General features: G+C 49.5%; 1 protein-coding gene across 2 annotated transcripts in view; it reads right to left on the bottom strand.

Moving 5' to 3' along the window:
• The window catches only part of Flt3 (Fms related receptor tyrosine kinase 3), a 75,274-nt gene that overhangs the window by 27,879 nt on the left and 33,433 nt on the right, over positions 1–13,962 (bottom strand). For both annotated transcript variants that reach the window (XM_087577606.1, NM_001415752.1), the window contains 5 exon segments: positions 13,477–13,606; positions 11,164–11,291; positions 10,206–10,345; positions 9,968–10,121; positions 7,160–7,328 (listed from right to left, as the gene is read on the bottom strand). In XM_087577606.1, the coding sequence (XP_087433732.1) occupies positions 7,160–7,328; positions 9,968–10,121; positions 10,206–10,345; positions 11,164–11,291; positions 13,477–13,606 (721 nt within the window).

Below are 13,962 nucleotides of genomic sequence, written 5' to 3'. Positions count from 1 at the left end.
TTTTTCCAGTTCTTACCCCCTTCTTTTTCTACAGGGGGTGTGGCTGGGGGGAGGAGACAAGATCTCATTGTAGCCCTGCGTGGCTAATAATAATAATAATAATAGGGGTTTTTTTTGAGACAGGGTTTCTCTGTGTAGCTCTGACTGTCTTGGAACTCCCTCTGTAAACCAGGCTGGATTTGAACCCAGAGAGCTGCCTGCCTCTGTCTCCTGAGTGCTGGAATTAAAAGCGCGTGCTCTGCGCCCAGTTTCTTTTTTAAAAGAGAGAGTCTCCGGCATCCCAGACTGGCCTTGAACATGCTATAAGGTGGCTTTGAACTCCTGCTTCTTGCTTCTGATTGCCATCATGACTGGTTTCATGACAGTGAGGCAGGAGCTCTGCCACCTGAGCTCCATCCCCATGCCCCATTTTATAATCCTGGCCTTTTGGACAAGGAAGAAATGTGGGGGGAAGAAGTGTGGATGGAAAGACTGTGGGAGAACCCCGAAGGCCAGACAGGGAGTGGGAAAACCAAGCTGTAGCAACTCCCAGGCTTCAGGGGGCCAAGGAAGGCCATGAGCCTCTAAAGCAGAAAGTGTGATTTTTCTGTGGACAATGGCCAAAAAGGCCTTGAAAGGGGATAAAAAGAGTTTAAAAAACAAAACAAACAAACAACGCTGCCCGCAGCTGAGGGCCTGGGCACATGCCCATGCCTCTAATCTCTGGAGGCAGAGATGGGATGGTTAAGAAAGAGTTCAAGGTCAAGGGCTGGAGAGCCGATTCTGAGGTTAAGAGCACTAGCTGCTCCCTCAGAGGAGCCAGGCAAGGTGGCTCACACCTTGAGGCCCCACATTCAGGAGGCAGCACCCACATGGTGGCTCACAGCTACCTATAACTCCATCAGGGCATCCAGTGCCCTCTTCTGACCTCCACACAGGGTACACATAACACATACATTCAGGCGAACACTAATACACAGAAAATAAAAAAAAATACATAAATCCTTAAAAGAGAGTCCAAGGCTAGTGTGGATCACATACTGAGCCTCACCTGTGTCAAACAGAGAGGAGGAGGAGGAGGAGGAGGAGGAGGAGGAAGAGGAGGAGGAGGAGGAAGAGGAAGAGGAAGAGGAGGAGGAAGAGGAAGAGGAGGAGGAGGAAGAGGAAGAGGAGGAGGAGGAAGAGGAGGAGGAGGAGGAGGAAGAGGAGGAGGAGGAGGAGGAAGAGGAGGAGGAGGAGGAAGAGGAGGAGGAAGAGGAGGAAGAGGAAGAGGAAGAGGAGGAGGAGGAAGAGGAAGAGGAGGAGGAAGAAGAGGAGGAGACTGAGTGACTGACAGGATTGGCCAGGGATCATACTCCAAGTTCCACTCAATTTGGTGGAGAAACTAATGACCACAAAAGGGGTGTTTGCACTGTGTGGAACGCACAAGCCCAAGGCTGATGGAGATCACTCCTTTCTTCCATGGTGCCATGTCCACAGGGTGTGGCTTGCTACAGAGCGAGCCCCCGAGGTATTTTACCCACTATTCAGGTAGGATATGAGTCGCATAACTTGATGGGACATGGAACCAAATGTCAAGACAGGCTTACTGCTTTCTTTTGCCTCTCTGTGGCCTTGACGGGCCTCAGACCTGAATTCCTTCTGCCTTCAGCCTCCAGTGTTCTGAGGTGACAGGCCTGTACCACCATACCTGGCTTTTTCCCATGCTTATGACCCCAGCAGCAACGAGAGGGACTGTCAGGTACCAGGAAATTCAGAGCCTCATTTCTTCCAAGCTTCATTCTCCCCTTTTCTCACCCCATCTCCCTTTCCCGCTTGGCATCAGGAAATTTGAGTTGTCAGTGGCATATCTTAGAGACTGAGACAACACAATGTCGTTAGAATTAGGAAGAGGTCCAGTCTATCACCAGGCCTCTTTCTCCTTCCTGGTATTTAGCTCCCAGAGGGAGGACTTGAGAAAGGCTAACCTTAGCTCAAGGGCTCCGGAATCAGCTTATGATTCATAAAGAATGTTCTATCTAGGGCCAGGCAGGTGGATTTCTGTGAGTTTGAGGCCAGTCTGATCTATGTCTCCAGTCCCAGGCCAGCCAGCGCTATACAGTGAGACCCTGTTTCAATTTTAAAAATCTTTAGCACTATATAGCTATTAAAATGATAACTAAGATATAATAATATAACCATTGCATTAAATACACTCATTACATATGTTTAAGACACGGTCTCACTGTGTAGCCCAGGAAAAGAAGAGCCAGGGCCACTGTCACCCACAGTGTGAGTAAAGGGAGACAAGACTCAGTTGGTCTCTTGGTATTGCTCTAGAGACGAACATCTTCCCCTTCCTCTTTGCGTATACTCAGGCTCACGGCTCCCCTACCCACAAACCCCATTCAGTAAAAACGAAAATGTCAGCTCTGCCATAGGACCTTTCCAGAAGCTTCTGTGTGGCTACTCTCATCCTGAGCCGGCCCCTAGAGGGTCACCCAGACTGCAAACACACGAGACATCCCCTGCTTCACTTAGGAGCACTCAGCGAGAGCCCGGTGGGGACAGAAGTGAGATTTGTGGATGAAATATCTCCGGGGGGAAATCCTTTATCTACTGTGTCACTAATGCCTATTCGATATTAATCAGTAAGTCTAGCTAATTCGCCCCAAAGTCGGGGGCAAATATTTTCAGAAGTAAAAGAACACCCGGCAGCTGGAAACCAGACACAGACACGGAAAGGCAAGCCCCAGTGAGCCTCAGGGTGCGATTTGAGGAAGTGAATTGCAGAAATGAAGCTTCGAAGGTGAGGAAGCCGAGAGACTTCTGGTGTACACCATGACCACATCGAGGCTTCCACGGGAGTGCAGCTACTACACAGATGAAAGAACAAACCAAACCAAACCAACAACCTTCCCGCCACTCAGGTCAGCTCTCAAATCATGATCTCCATCCCGACTCACCTCAGCAGAGCTGCTGTGCCTGCTGGGGAGCTAAGGATGCCGGCTCCTTGGGCAGATTAGCAGATTTGAAACTTTTCACCATCAAAGTTGAATAGAGGTTGTGTTACCTCCCACCTCAACCCAGAGCCCACAGCAGAGAGAAGATTCACAGAATGGGGTTGGGGCGGGGGGGACACTGCTCAGCGTTGACTGCTTTGCCTCGGGCTTCCTTGCTGGCATTGCCCATGGTTCTTATTCTCTGGGAGCCTTCAGAGAATCTCACGCCAAGCACTGGATGCCATGCGTGGTGCACAGAAGACAACATGGGCTCGGCTTTCTCCGAGAAGTCATGTCCAGACTAATGAGTCCGTTTCCAGGTTCACACACACATTTCCTGAACGAGGCATGGGGTGGGGCTAGAGAGGTGACAGCTCGGCCATCTTTATAGAGGCTATAAACTCAGAGCTGAGATGTCACTTGGGAAGCTGCTCCTGGGGACTGGAAATGAAAGGGACACAGGACAGCTCAGGCTGGGATGAAAAGCGCTGGGGTTCAGGCTTGTAGATGAAATGGGGCTAGCCTGCCCAGTGGGGCGGCCCCTGGGTGCATGGCAGACACAGCTCCTGTGATACCCCAAGAGGTTCTGCTGTGTGTCACCAGGTCACACAGTGACAATATGTATCCTGTAGGGGAGAAGGAAAATGGCAGTTTCTTACCCACTCACATGGCCCTTTACAGTGTAGTTCAGGCTGGCCTGGAACTCACTATGTAGCCTAGGCTAGCCTGGAACTCACTATGTAGCCTAGGCTAGCCCGGAACTCACAGATATCAACTACCTCTGCCCCTGGACTGTGAGGATTAACTGTGTTGCTGCACCACTACCCAAAGGTTCACAGATTAAAACAGATTTAACTCCTCCTTTGCCTGAGTCCTGGAATGCAACAGGAGGCTCTAAGGCTGTGTTAGATCTCACACTGTCATAGAGGGGCCAGCACCCAGCTGTCCTGAACACAGGCTCCGTGGTCATTGGTTCCTCCCTATCTGCTACTACTGGAATCAAGTTCTGGATAAGAGCTTAGAAGAGCCAGGCAAGGGGGCACACACCTTGAGGCCCGGCACTCAGGAGGCAGAGAGTTGGAAGATCTCAGTGAGTTCAAGGCCAGCCTGGTCTTCATAGTAAGTTCCAGGACAGTCAAGGATACAGAGAGAAACCCTTTCTCAAACCACCCCTTCTTTCCCCCCAAATCTAAATGGGGAAGCCGAGGAGGTGGCTCAGTATATAAAGCCTCATACTGTTATGTTCAGATCCCCACCAGGTAAAAGACGGGTGCAGTGGCGGGCTCTGTAGCCTTAGTGCTGGGGTATGGAGAACAAAGAGACACAGAGATCTGGCTTGATGGCCAGCCAGTCTAGCCAAAATGGTAAGATCCAAGTTCAATGAGAGAGTCTGTCTCAAAAAAGAAAGAAAAAATAGCGGAGAGGGTTAGAGAGAAGAGTCAGAAGTTAAGAGCACTTGTTTTTGCAGGGGACCTAGGTTTGGTTCCTAGTACCCACATAGTGGTTTACAACCATCCACAGTTCCATTTCCAAGTGACCCAATACCCAACCAGACACCTTGACAGACACCCCATCTGACACCTCACCAGACACCCCACCAGACAGACACCCCACCAGACAGACACCCCACCATTCATGCATAGATACACATGCAAGCAAAACACTCACAAGCACTGCATGAAATGTGACTTAAAATGGTGGAGATCGACAGAGAATGTTGATCCAGTCTCTGCACATGGGTGCACACACACATACACCCTACCACACACCACCGCCCTCCAGGAAAATTTAGAGGTAGAGAGAGAATTCAGGGGTTCAAAACAAGCATTGCTCTTCCAGAAGACCTGAGTTCAATTCCTAGCACCCACATGAGGTGGCTCACAACTCCAGTTCGAGGGGATCCATCCCATACACACACACACACACACACACACACACACACACACACGCACGCACGCACACACGCACGCACGCACGCACGCACACTGACAGACACAGACACACACTATTCTCTCTCAAACAAAGACCAATTACGAATCACTTATGGGAATTAAAAAATAAAAAATAAAAAGAGCAGCACAGTATCATAAAAGAAATGCCAGGGGCAGCATGGAGAGTAGAAAGAGCTCAGCTCTTACTTGTCACAGTGACCAGAGAGATGACAAGCTCATCAGGAGCCACAAACACCAGTCTCCTTTTAAATCCCCTGCAAACCATGTACAGGAAGCAAAGAGAGGGAAAAGCTAAGCGCATTTGCTGATTTCTCAGCACACCTCAAACAATCATTTAAACAGAGCCTCAGTGTGAAAATTATTATTTTTTTTTCTTTTTTTCAGAGCTGGGGACCAAACCCAGGGCCTTGCGCTTGCTAGGCAAGCACTCTACCACTGAGCTAAATCCCCAACCCCGGTGTGAAAATTATTAATGAGGTCTTTTACATGCCTATTTTGTTTGTTCATTTTTTGTTTGTTTGTTTGTGACAGGATTTCTCTGTGTAGCCCTGGCTGTCCTGGAACTTCTCCTATAGACCAGGCTGGCTTCGAACTCAGAGATCCGCTCACCTCTGCTGATCCCTTTGGGATCGAATTTGCCTGCCACCTTGACTGGGTTTCCATACTTTCTTAAAATACAAAGTCTTCATAACCCCGAGTGTATTTTACATCTCAGTTTAGACTGGTCCAGTGTAAAGTCCTCACTGACGCTGGTGGCTATGGAGTTAAACAGCAGGTAAGACAAGCCAGCAGCGGGGTTGGGGATTTAGCTCAGTGGTAGAGCGCTTACCTAGGAAGCGCAAGGCCCTGGGTTCGGTCCCCAGCTCCGGGGGGAAAAAAAAAAAAGACAAGCCAGCAGCAATGGTTTTCTTCCAATGCAGCGCATCTAATGCATGGTAGCCACTTAGGAGGCCGAGGTAGGATGGCTTGAACTCAAGGATTCAAGTCCATCCCAGGCAATATATCGAGCCCCTACCTTGGGGAAAAAAATCAGGGCAATTTGTCTCAATTTTGACACAGTATGTCTAGCCACAAGGTATGAATCTACCTTTTAAGACAATTGCCTGGTGACTCTCACACTTAGGGGTCACGTGCTGAGAAATGACTGTTCTAGACCGCAGACTGACTGGCTTAAAAGAGGACAGTGATGTCCTGGCTCTCACAGCCTACCCTGAGTAGGAAAGTCTACCTGGGCTGTAAGAGCTAGGAGGAGTCGAGGTTGGGGGTTTAGCTCAGTGGTAGAGCGCTTGCCTAGCAAGTGCAAGGCCCTGGGTTCGGTCCCCAGCTCCGAAAAAAAAAGAAAGAAAAAAAAAAAGAGCTAGGAGGAGTCATGCTGCAGATCTGGTGCGGCGACCAAGAAGAAACCTATGCTGTTCTTGCAGAAGACCCGAGTTGGGTTCTCAGTACCCACGTCATAGGACAGCTCACGGCCACTGTACCTCCAACTCCAAGGGGATCCCAACCCTCTGGCCTCCATGAATTGAAGTCACGCACACAGACTGCCACACACAATACACAAGACCCAAACTAAAATCCGTAAAGGGGAGAAAGAAAGAAGAGTCCCCACCATTATAGGAAGAAAGCAGGGGAATCTGGCTTTTGCTTTTTGGAGAAGGAATGAGAATTTCTCCTCCAGAACACTCTTGAATAGTGTGGCACAAATCCCCGGGAGAATGAGATTCTCTTTACCACTTATGGTCGGGCTACTTCTGCATTTATGCCTGAGAACATAAATCAGGACACCTATGGGAGATGTTTTCAGTTGGCAGGGAGGTTTGACTCCCCCATCACTCACAACCGCACTTAGCCGCCCCGCGCTGTCAGAGTGTGGCACTCAGTCAGGAAACCACAGTCTCTTGACAGAAAACTGCCAGGATTCTATTTTCATGCAGCAGGCTTTTCTCCCGGAAGAGAACATGAGGGGGCTCTCCTAATAGGTGCCATTTGCTTCCAGTCTTCAGTTTTCTGACTCAACAATAAATCAACTCACAGACCCAGGGGGCTGAGTCTACAGCTTGGCGACTGAGTGCTTGTCCAGCTCGGACAAGGCCCCTGGGTTTGGTGCTTGGCACGGGGGTGGGGGTGAGGTGGGGGAAGGGTGGGGAGGGTCTGCGCATCGGTGTGCATGGACACGGATTCACTTCCATAAATACAACACTGTCTTTCTCCAGGGCAGTGAGGGGCGAGGACAGGGCTGTGCTTTCTCACCTGTACCCATCCTCCAGGCCACTTTGTTCACAAGGAAACGATGTTTGAGAGAAGGTCCACTTGCATCGGATTTGTGGGTACGCTTTAAACCTGACCGAGAAGCAGAACTTTTCATACGGGTCAATTTCATACTCTTCTTGTGAGCTGGTAGCATTTATGAAACCTTTTTCTGTAAAAAGAAAATTTGCAAATTACACACACACACACACACACACACACAAATGAAGGAACAGGGTTTTACAGTGTGTCCTCAGCTAACTTTTTTTTTTCTTTTTTCTTTTTTTTCAGAGCTGGGGACCGAACCCAGGGCCTTGCACTTGCTAGGCAAGCGCTCTACCACTGAGCTAAATCCCCAACCTCCTCAGCTAACTTTTTTGGAGTCAGGATTTTCATCAGGGATCGGATGTTAGAGCTGGAAAGGTGACTCAGAAACTAAGAGGACATACCCCTCCTGCTGAGAACCCAGGGACAGGCCCCGTATTAAATAATCTCCAGGGACAAACGATGTGGGGTTTGTTAAATAATCTCCAGGGGTAAGTGATGTGGGCATGACCTCCCCATGAGCCTCTATATTGTTCTGCTAAGAACATAAATGTTTCCTCGACTTGCTCGCGTCCCTAAAGCCTGCACCCTATGTGACATCACCTATATGTGGCCATTACTCTGAAACCCTCACAGGCATCCCAATTCTCAATTACCCAGAGTGAACGCAGTTCTCACCGTCATGACTCACTAGGGACATTTCCCAGAACAAGGATTCATTAGGCAGGTATCTTGTAGCAGGTTCTGGGACTCCAAGGTTGGCCAGGACTGCCCAGTCCATGAAGGACAAAGTCAGATCTACAGTGGTTCCCTTACAATATGGTCTCAGAAAAGATAGCAGCGTCCGAATGTGGCTGAACAGGAGAGCTATAGGGGAGCCTTGCTATGAGGGTAGCAGTCCACCTAAACCAGATGGCTATCTGGGGGACTCCCTTTCTTAGTGGGGCTTCCCTGTTTCTGTCTCTGTCTGGAGAGTGTCCCTGAACACAGGTGGCTGGCCTTGTCTGGAAAATCTCCTTGTACAGAGTTCTGTGTGAGGCTGCATAACTCAACCCCCACATAATTGAGTACTGCATTATAACCATGCTGGCTGGTTTTGTGTGTCAGCTTGAAGGGTTCCAATCAAGGAGTCCCAGGGATGGGGCTCAGGCCACCAGGCTTGGCAGATATTGTCTTCTCTGACTGAGCCATATCACCAGGCTTCCTGTTCGGTTTCTTGATGGAAAATGATTCTGAAATTCGATCTCCATCACCTAGTCCACATTCCACATTAAAAGCAACGAAAGACTCAAGGTTTTGTGTGTCAACTTGACCCACGCTGGAGTTATCACAGAGAAAGGAGCCTCAGTTGAGGAAATGCCTCCATGAGATCCAGCCGTAAGACATTTTCTCAATTAGTGATCAAGGGTGGGAGGGCCCCGCCCATTGTGGTGGTGCCGTCCCTGGACTGGTGGTCTTGGGTTCTATAAGAGAGCAAGCTGAGCAAGCCAGGGGAAGCAAACCAGTGAGTAACATCCCTCCATGGCCTCTGCATCAGCTCCTGCTTCCTGCCCTGCTTGAGTTCCAGGCCTGACTTCCTTTGGTGATGAACAGCAATGTGGAAGTGTAAACTGAATAAACCCTTTCCTCCCCAACTTGCTTCTTGGCCATGATGTCTGTGCAGGAATGGAAACCCTGACTAAGACAATAACCAATCAGCCCTTCCCACCCAAATGATGTTAGGACTGGTTAGCCCTTTTAATTCGTAACCCTAAAAATGTCCTTATCTACCCTATCCTAAAACAGTAAAGTGGACTCGTTTCACTGCAGCAGTCTCCAGAGGTCATTCTGGATCCTGCTCTCTGTCTCTGCTCCCTTTGTCCTCTCGGGCTGGTGGCCAATGGCCTCCGAGGAGAAGGAGGGGTAGGGCAGAGCACAGAGAGCAAGGCAGAGGGAAGCTTATCCTGACCATGCTATTCTTTTTCTTTCTTTTTTTTTTTTTTTTTTGGTTCTTTTTTTCGGAGCTGGGGACCGAACCCAGGGCCTTGCGCTTGCTAGGCAAGCGCTCTACCACTGAGCTAAATCCCCAGCCCCCCTGACCATGCTATTCTAATTCGGCTTCTTTTACGATTTTTAGCTGGACAGATGGCTCAGCAGTTAGAGCACTGGCTGCTCTTCCAGAGAACTTCGGTTAATTCCCAGCACCCTTGTGGCAGCTCATAGCCACCTGTAACTCCCATCCCAAAGGATCTGACGCTCTTTTCTGGCCCCTGCAGGCACCACACACACACACACACACACACACACACACACACACACACACACTAGGGCACAGGCATAAATGCAGAAGAATACCCATGGACATAAAAATAAAAGTTAATATTTTAAAAAATTACACTCATGTATTGTTTTTGGTGTGATAAAGGCCACATGTAGAGGTCAGGGGACAATTCACAGCAGTCAGTCCTCTCTACCAGGGGTCCCAGGGATGGGACTCGGGCCATCAGGCTTGGCAGCTATTGTCTTTTCTGACCGAGCTATCTCACCAGCCTTCCTGTTCAGTGTCTTGATGGAAAATGATTCTGAAATTCGATCTCCATCACGTAGTCCACATTCCACATTAAAAGCAACGAAATACACAAGTAGCGAGAAGCTTGGTGGCCCATGCTTTTAATCCCAGCACTGGGGAGGCAGACACAGGTAGATTTCTGTGATTTCAAGGCCAACCAGTCTCCAGGACAGCATTAAGTAGCAAACAAAACCCAGATTTTATGAGCGGCCTGTTACCTAGGATGGTCACCAACGCTGTCTGGCTGGGATGCTTTGAGGAAGAACAGGTGTAATATCCGGTGTTGTTCCTTCCCACAGAGGACACAAAAGCCAAGAGAATCCGGATCATGGATCTGTTGGTGGAGTAGGAACTCATCTCAAAGTAGCTGCCCTGGGTGTTAATGAAACAAGAGTCTGCAGTCCAGGCTTCCAGCCCACGCTGGGAGCTCGCCTTAAATACCCAGGGCACCATTACCTCCTCCAGGACTTTGTTTCCCAGCTCCCAGGTGAGCCCGAATCCATGGTTCACATGGATGGCCTTGCACCTTATCCACAAGGGCTCCCCCACTTTCAGAAATAACTGGGGCAGTGTGCTCTGAGGAGCCTGGTTTAGATCTAGAAGATAAGAACATCCCAGATAAGACCAAGACAAAAAAGCATGTCATTTTCACAACTTAAAGCAATGGTGTCCGCATCCCCAACATTACTAATCCAGACAATAAAACAATGCTGAGCTGAGAAGGTCAGGGCAGGAGAGGCTGACCTGGAGAAGGCCCCGGGGCCACAGAGCAGAACAAAGCTAAACAACAATAAAGAAAAACCACCCTCTAGCGATGGAGTACCCTTTGTTGCAGAAAACCCTCCCTTATAGACTCTGTCATGTCACATTTTAAATGGTATGAGCAGGCCATCAAGATGACTCCATGGATAGAAGGTCCTGCCACTGCCACGCTGGATGACCTGCATTTGACCCAGGGGCCCCTTTTGATAGAAAGAACAGACACCCATGAGTAGACCTCCGACTTCCACATGCACACTGTAGCACGGGGGTGGGGGTGGGAGGTGGGAGGATGCGCGTGCACGTGCACACACACAATAAATAAACGTATTAAAGTGGTGCGAAAGATCTGAAGTGGAACTTTTCAGTGTCAGAGCAGGTGCTCTGAGTTCCAGGGTTTGAGCCGAGTAACTAATTCAAATCAAAACAAACCCAAGTCCTATGAAAGAAGGATTAAAGGCATGGGCCACCACGCTGGGCCATACCTGGGTGTTTACTTGCTTTTAAGCCAGAATGTGGACCACCAAATCAAGATCCGGACTTTGGTATAACTTTCCATCAACTTTCTGAAGTGGAATGAATGATTAGGCAGGCAGATGCTATCGGTCCCTTAGGAACAGTCACTAAGGACACATAGCAGACAGTCCCGCATTACCTATGGTGAACAGCTTGGTGCATTCTCGGCCCAGTGCATTTCTCGCACAGCATCTGATGTCTGTTTCAAATAGCTCGTGAAGTACCTTTTCCTCCTTTTTGACAACGGCAGAGCCTTCTTCTCTACAGCTGCAATTATAAGGTAGGTTTCCTTCAGGAAATGCTTCAAAATGACAGCTAACAGAGTGCCAGCACCGCTCAGTGTAGACTCCTTACGAGGCATATGTGAGGACCTGTGCTCAAGGCCACCAGCACAGGGGGTGGGGGAACAGCATGTTTAGGGGGTGAAATTACAAAGCATATTTTAAGGGATGGAAGAAAAGAGAAGCTGAAAAAGTAAACTCAATTGTATCCAGCCTGGGATCTGCAGGGACCAGTTAGCTACTCTGTCTCTAGTTAGAATAATGTTACATTCTTACTTTATTATCTGATACTTCAGATTGTATTTTGCTTGGTGAATTTTTTTCATAGACAGGCTATCTCCATATAGTTCAGGTTGGCTTTGACTTCACTGTATTGCCCAGGCTGGCTTCAGACTCCCAGGGATCCTCCTGCCTCAGCTTCCTGAGTGCTGGTATTACAGGTGTGTGTCATTATGCACCAATGCTTGGTAACCACTGCTGCTACTTCTTTTCCTCCTCCTCCTCCTCCTCCTCCTCCTCCTCCTCCTCCTCCTCCTCCTCCTCCTCCTCTTCCTCTCTGCTCCTTCTCCTTCTTCTTTCCTCCTCTTCCTCTTCTCCTCTTCCTCTCCCTCCTCCTCCTCCCCCTCCTCCTCTTCCTCTCCCTCCCCCTCCTCCCCATCCTCCTCTTCCTCTCCCTCCTCCCCCTCCTCCTCTTCCTCTCCCTCCTCTCCCTCCTCCTCTCCCTCCCCCTCCTCCCCATCCTCCTCTTCCTCTCCCTCCCCCTCCTCCCCGTCCTCCTCTTCCTCTCCCTCCTCCCCCTCCTCCTCTTCCTCTCCCTCCTCCCCCTCCCCCTCCTCCTCTCCCTCCTCCTCCTCCCCACCCTCCTCTTCCTCCTCCTCCTCCTCCTCCTCCTCCTCCTTTTTCTTCTGGTTCTTGTTTAAAGAAAGGCCAAAAAGAAAACACAGAACTCAGAAGGAAAATGAGACAAGGAGCACAGCTAGCTGGTCTTTGACGTAGCTCAACATGACTGGCATGTCTTCTTCCAAGGACAAGGAGGGCAGGAGAGTGAAGCAGCAGGTTGAATTCCCAAAGGGAACTGGAGAGGAAGGCCGAGGTGCGACTCTCAGGGAAGACCGCCAGACGAAGGTAGGGTGTACAGAGTGACACTCTTCTGCATTGCCTGGGTAGGAAACGCCCCCACGTGGCTTTCCCAGGGTAGGTGATAGCTCTGGGAGCTGCTCTCATTGTCTTTCTCCAGTGAGTCATGTGCACAGCCTTTCAAATTTCCTTTCAAATCTGAAGTTGCCAACTTCCTATCACCCCTGAGACAACTACTGTCACACTCATGTACTCTTCCAACCTTCTCAGTTAATATGCACATCGAACACATGCATGGCACGCACTCACGGTGGAGGTCATTGATTGGTCTTCTGAAGGTCAAGGTCACCTTAACAGTATTAAGGAAACAGATTTGGTTTGGACTTTCCCCTCTCTCTTGCTTTATCCCACTTGGTTCTCAGCAAATATAGTCTATTTGGCTAGTTTGGATGGCAGGACTGCTCGCCTCCTGGGAACTGAGCTGTAACTCAGGTAGAGGCAGAAGATGCCTTACACTCTGTGCCTAGCACCCTGCCCAGCTGGCTCTGTGGCTTTGCATCTCAGCTCACTTGGTTATCCAGGCAACCCCGTTCTTCTTTCTTTAAAAACCTGCCTATTTTTGTTTGCGTTTCTTCTAGCCTCACTCTTGTGATGAAGTAACAGAGAGCTTAACTAACTCGTCTGAGGCCACACAGCCTGGTACACAAACAAGGGTTCAAAGGTCTCAGACTCTAGATTCCAGCTCCTTAGCAATTCTATAAACGGCCTCTTGAGAGGAAACAGAGTGATCACAAGTGAAACATTTACTCATAAGAAACTTCTTATCATAAGGACATTACGACGCCCCCCAACTCCTCCCTGAGGCTCTGGAACCCAACAACCCCACAGTTCAGTCTTTTCAGCCGTGCAATGACTGTGAGCGTCCTCCAGCTACCCCAAGGGCTCTCATTCCTCACCGTGAAATCCAAGCAGTGATTGAAATGAAGGGGAAAACAGAAATCAGATTTCACATACAGTGTGAAGTCAGTGACAGTGGAAAACAGCTGATGTTCCGACAGGAACGCTGGTCACGGTCACCCTGAAGCACGTCTTACCTGTCCCTGTGGGAACTGCAGACCACCCACTCCACGGTGGGCTCTGGGACACCCTCAGAGACGCAGAGCAGGGCGTCCTGGTTCTCCATCTTTCTGAAGGAAGGTCTTCTTAGCACGTACAGCTGTGTATCTAAGGCACCGCAAACATGGCCGTCTTAACACTTCAGATGGTCCCCAGAGCCCCTCAAAATTACAATGGCATTTCTAAAAAGCTAATCTACCTCACCACAGAAGAGTCTGGCTCCTCCCCATCCTCAGGTGAGGTCAGGTTTTTGTTTTGTTTTGTTTTGAGACAGAGTCTCGCTCTACAGCCTCTCCTGGCCTGGAATTTCTACCAGGCTGGTATGAAACCCACAGAGACCAGCCTGCCTCTGCCTCCCAAGCTCTGGAATTAAAGGCATTGCATCGCGCATAAGCACGCCGCACGTGACGTCAGGCTTACATAGGATCTCTTGTCAGTTCCTTAGGGTTCGTAAGGCCATAGAT

Source organism: Rattus norvegicus, chromosome 12 (genome assembly GCF_021556685.1).
Source record: "Rattus norvegicus strain SHRSP/BbbUtx chromosome 12, alternate assembly SHRSP_T2T, whole genome shotgun sequence".
NCBI classification, from domain to species: domain Eukaryota; kingdom Metazoa; phylum Chordata; class Mammalia; order Rodentia; family Muridae; genus Rattus; species Rattus norvegicus.
This window is presented reverse-complemented; position numbering and strand designations above follow the sequence as displayed.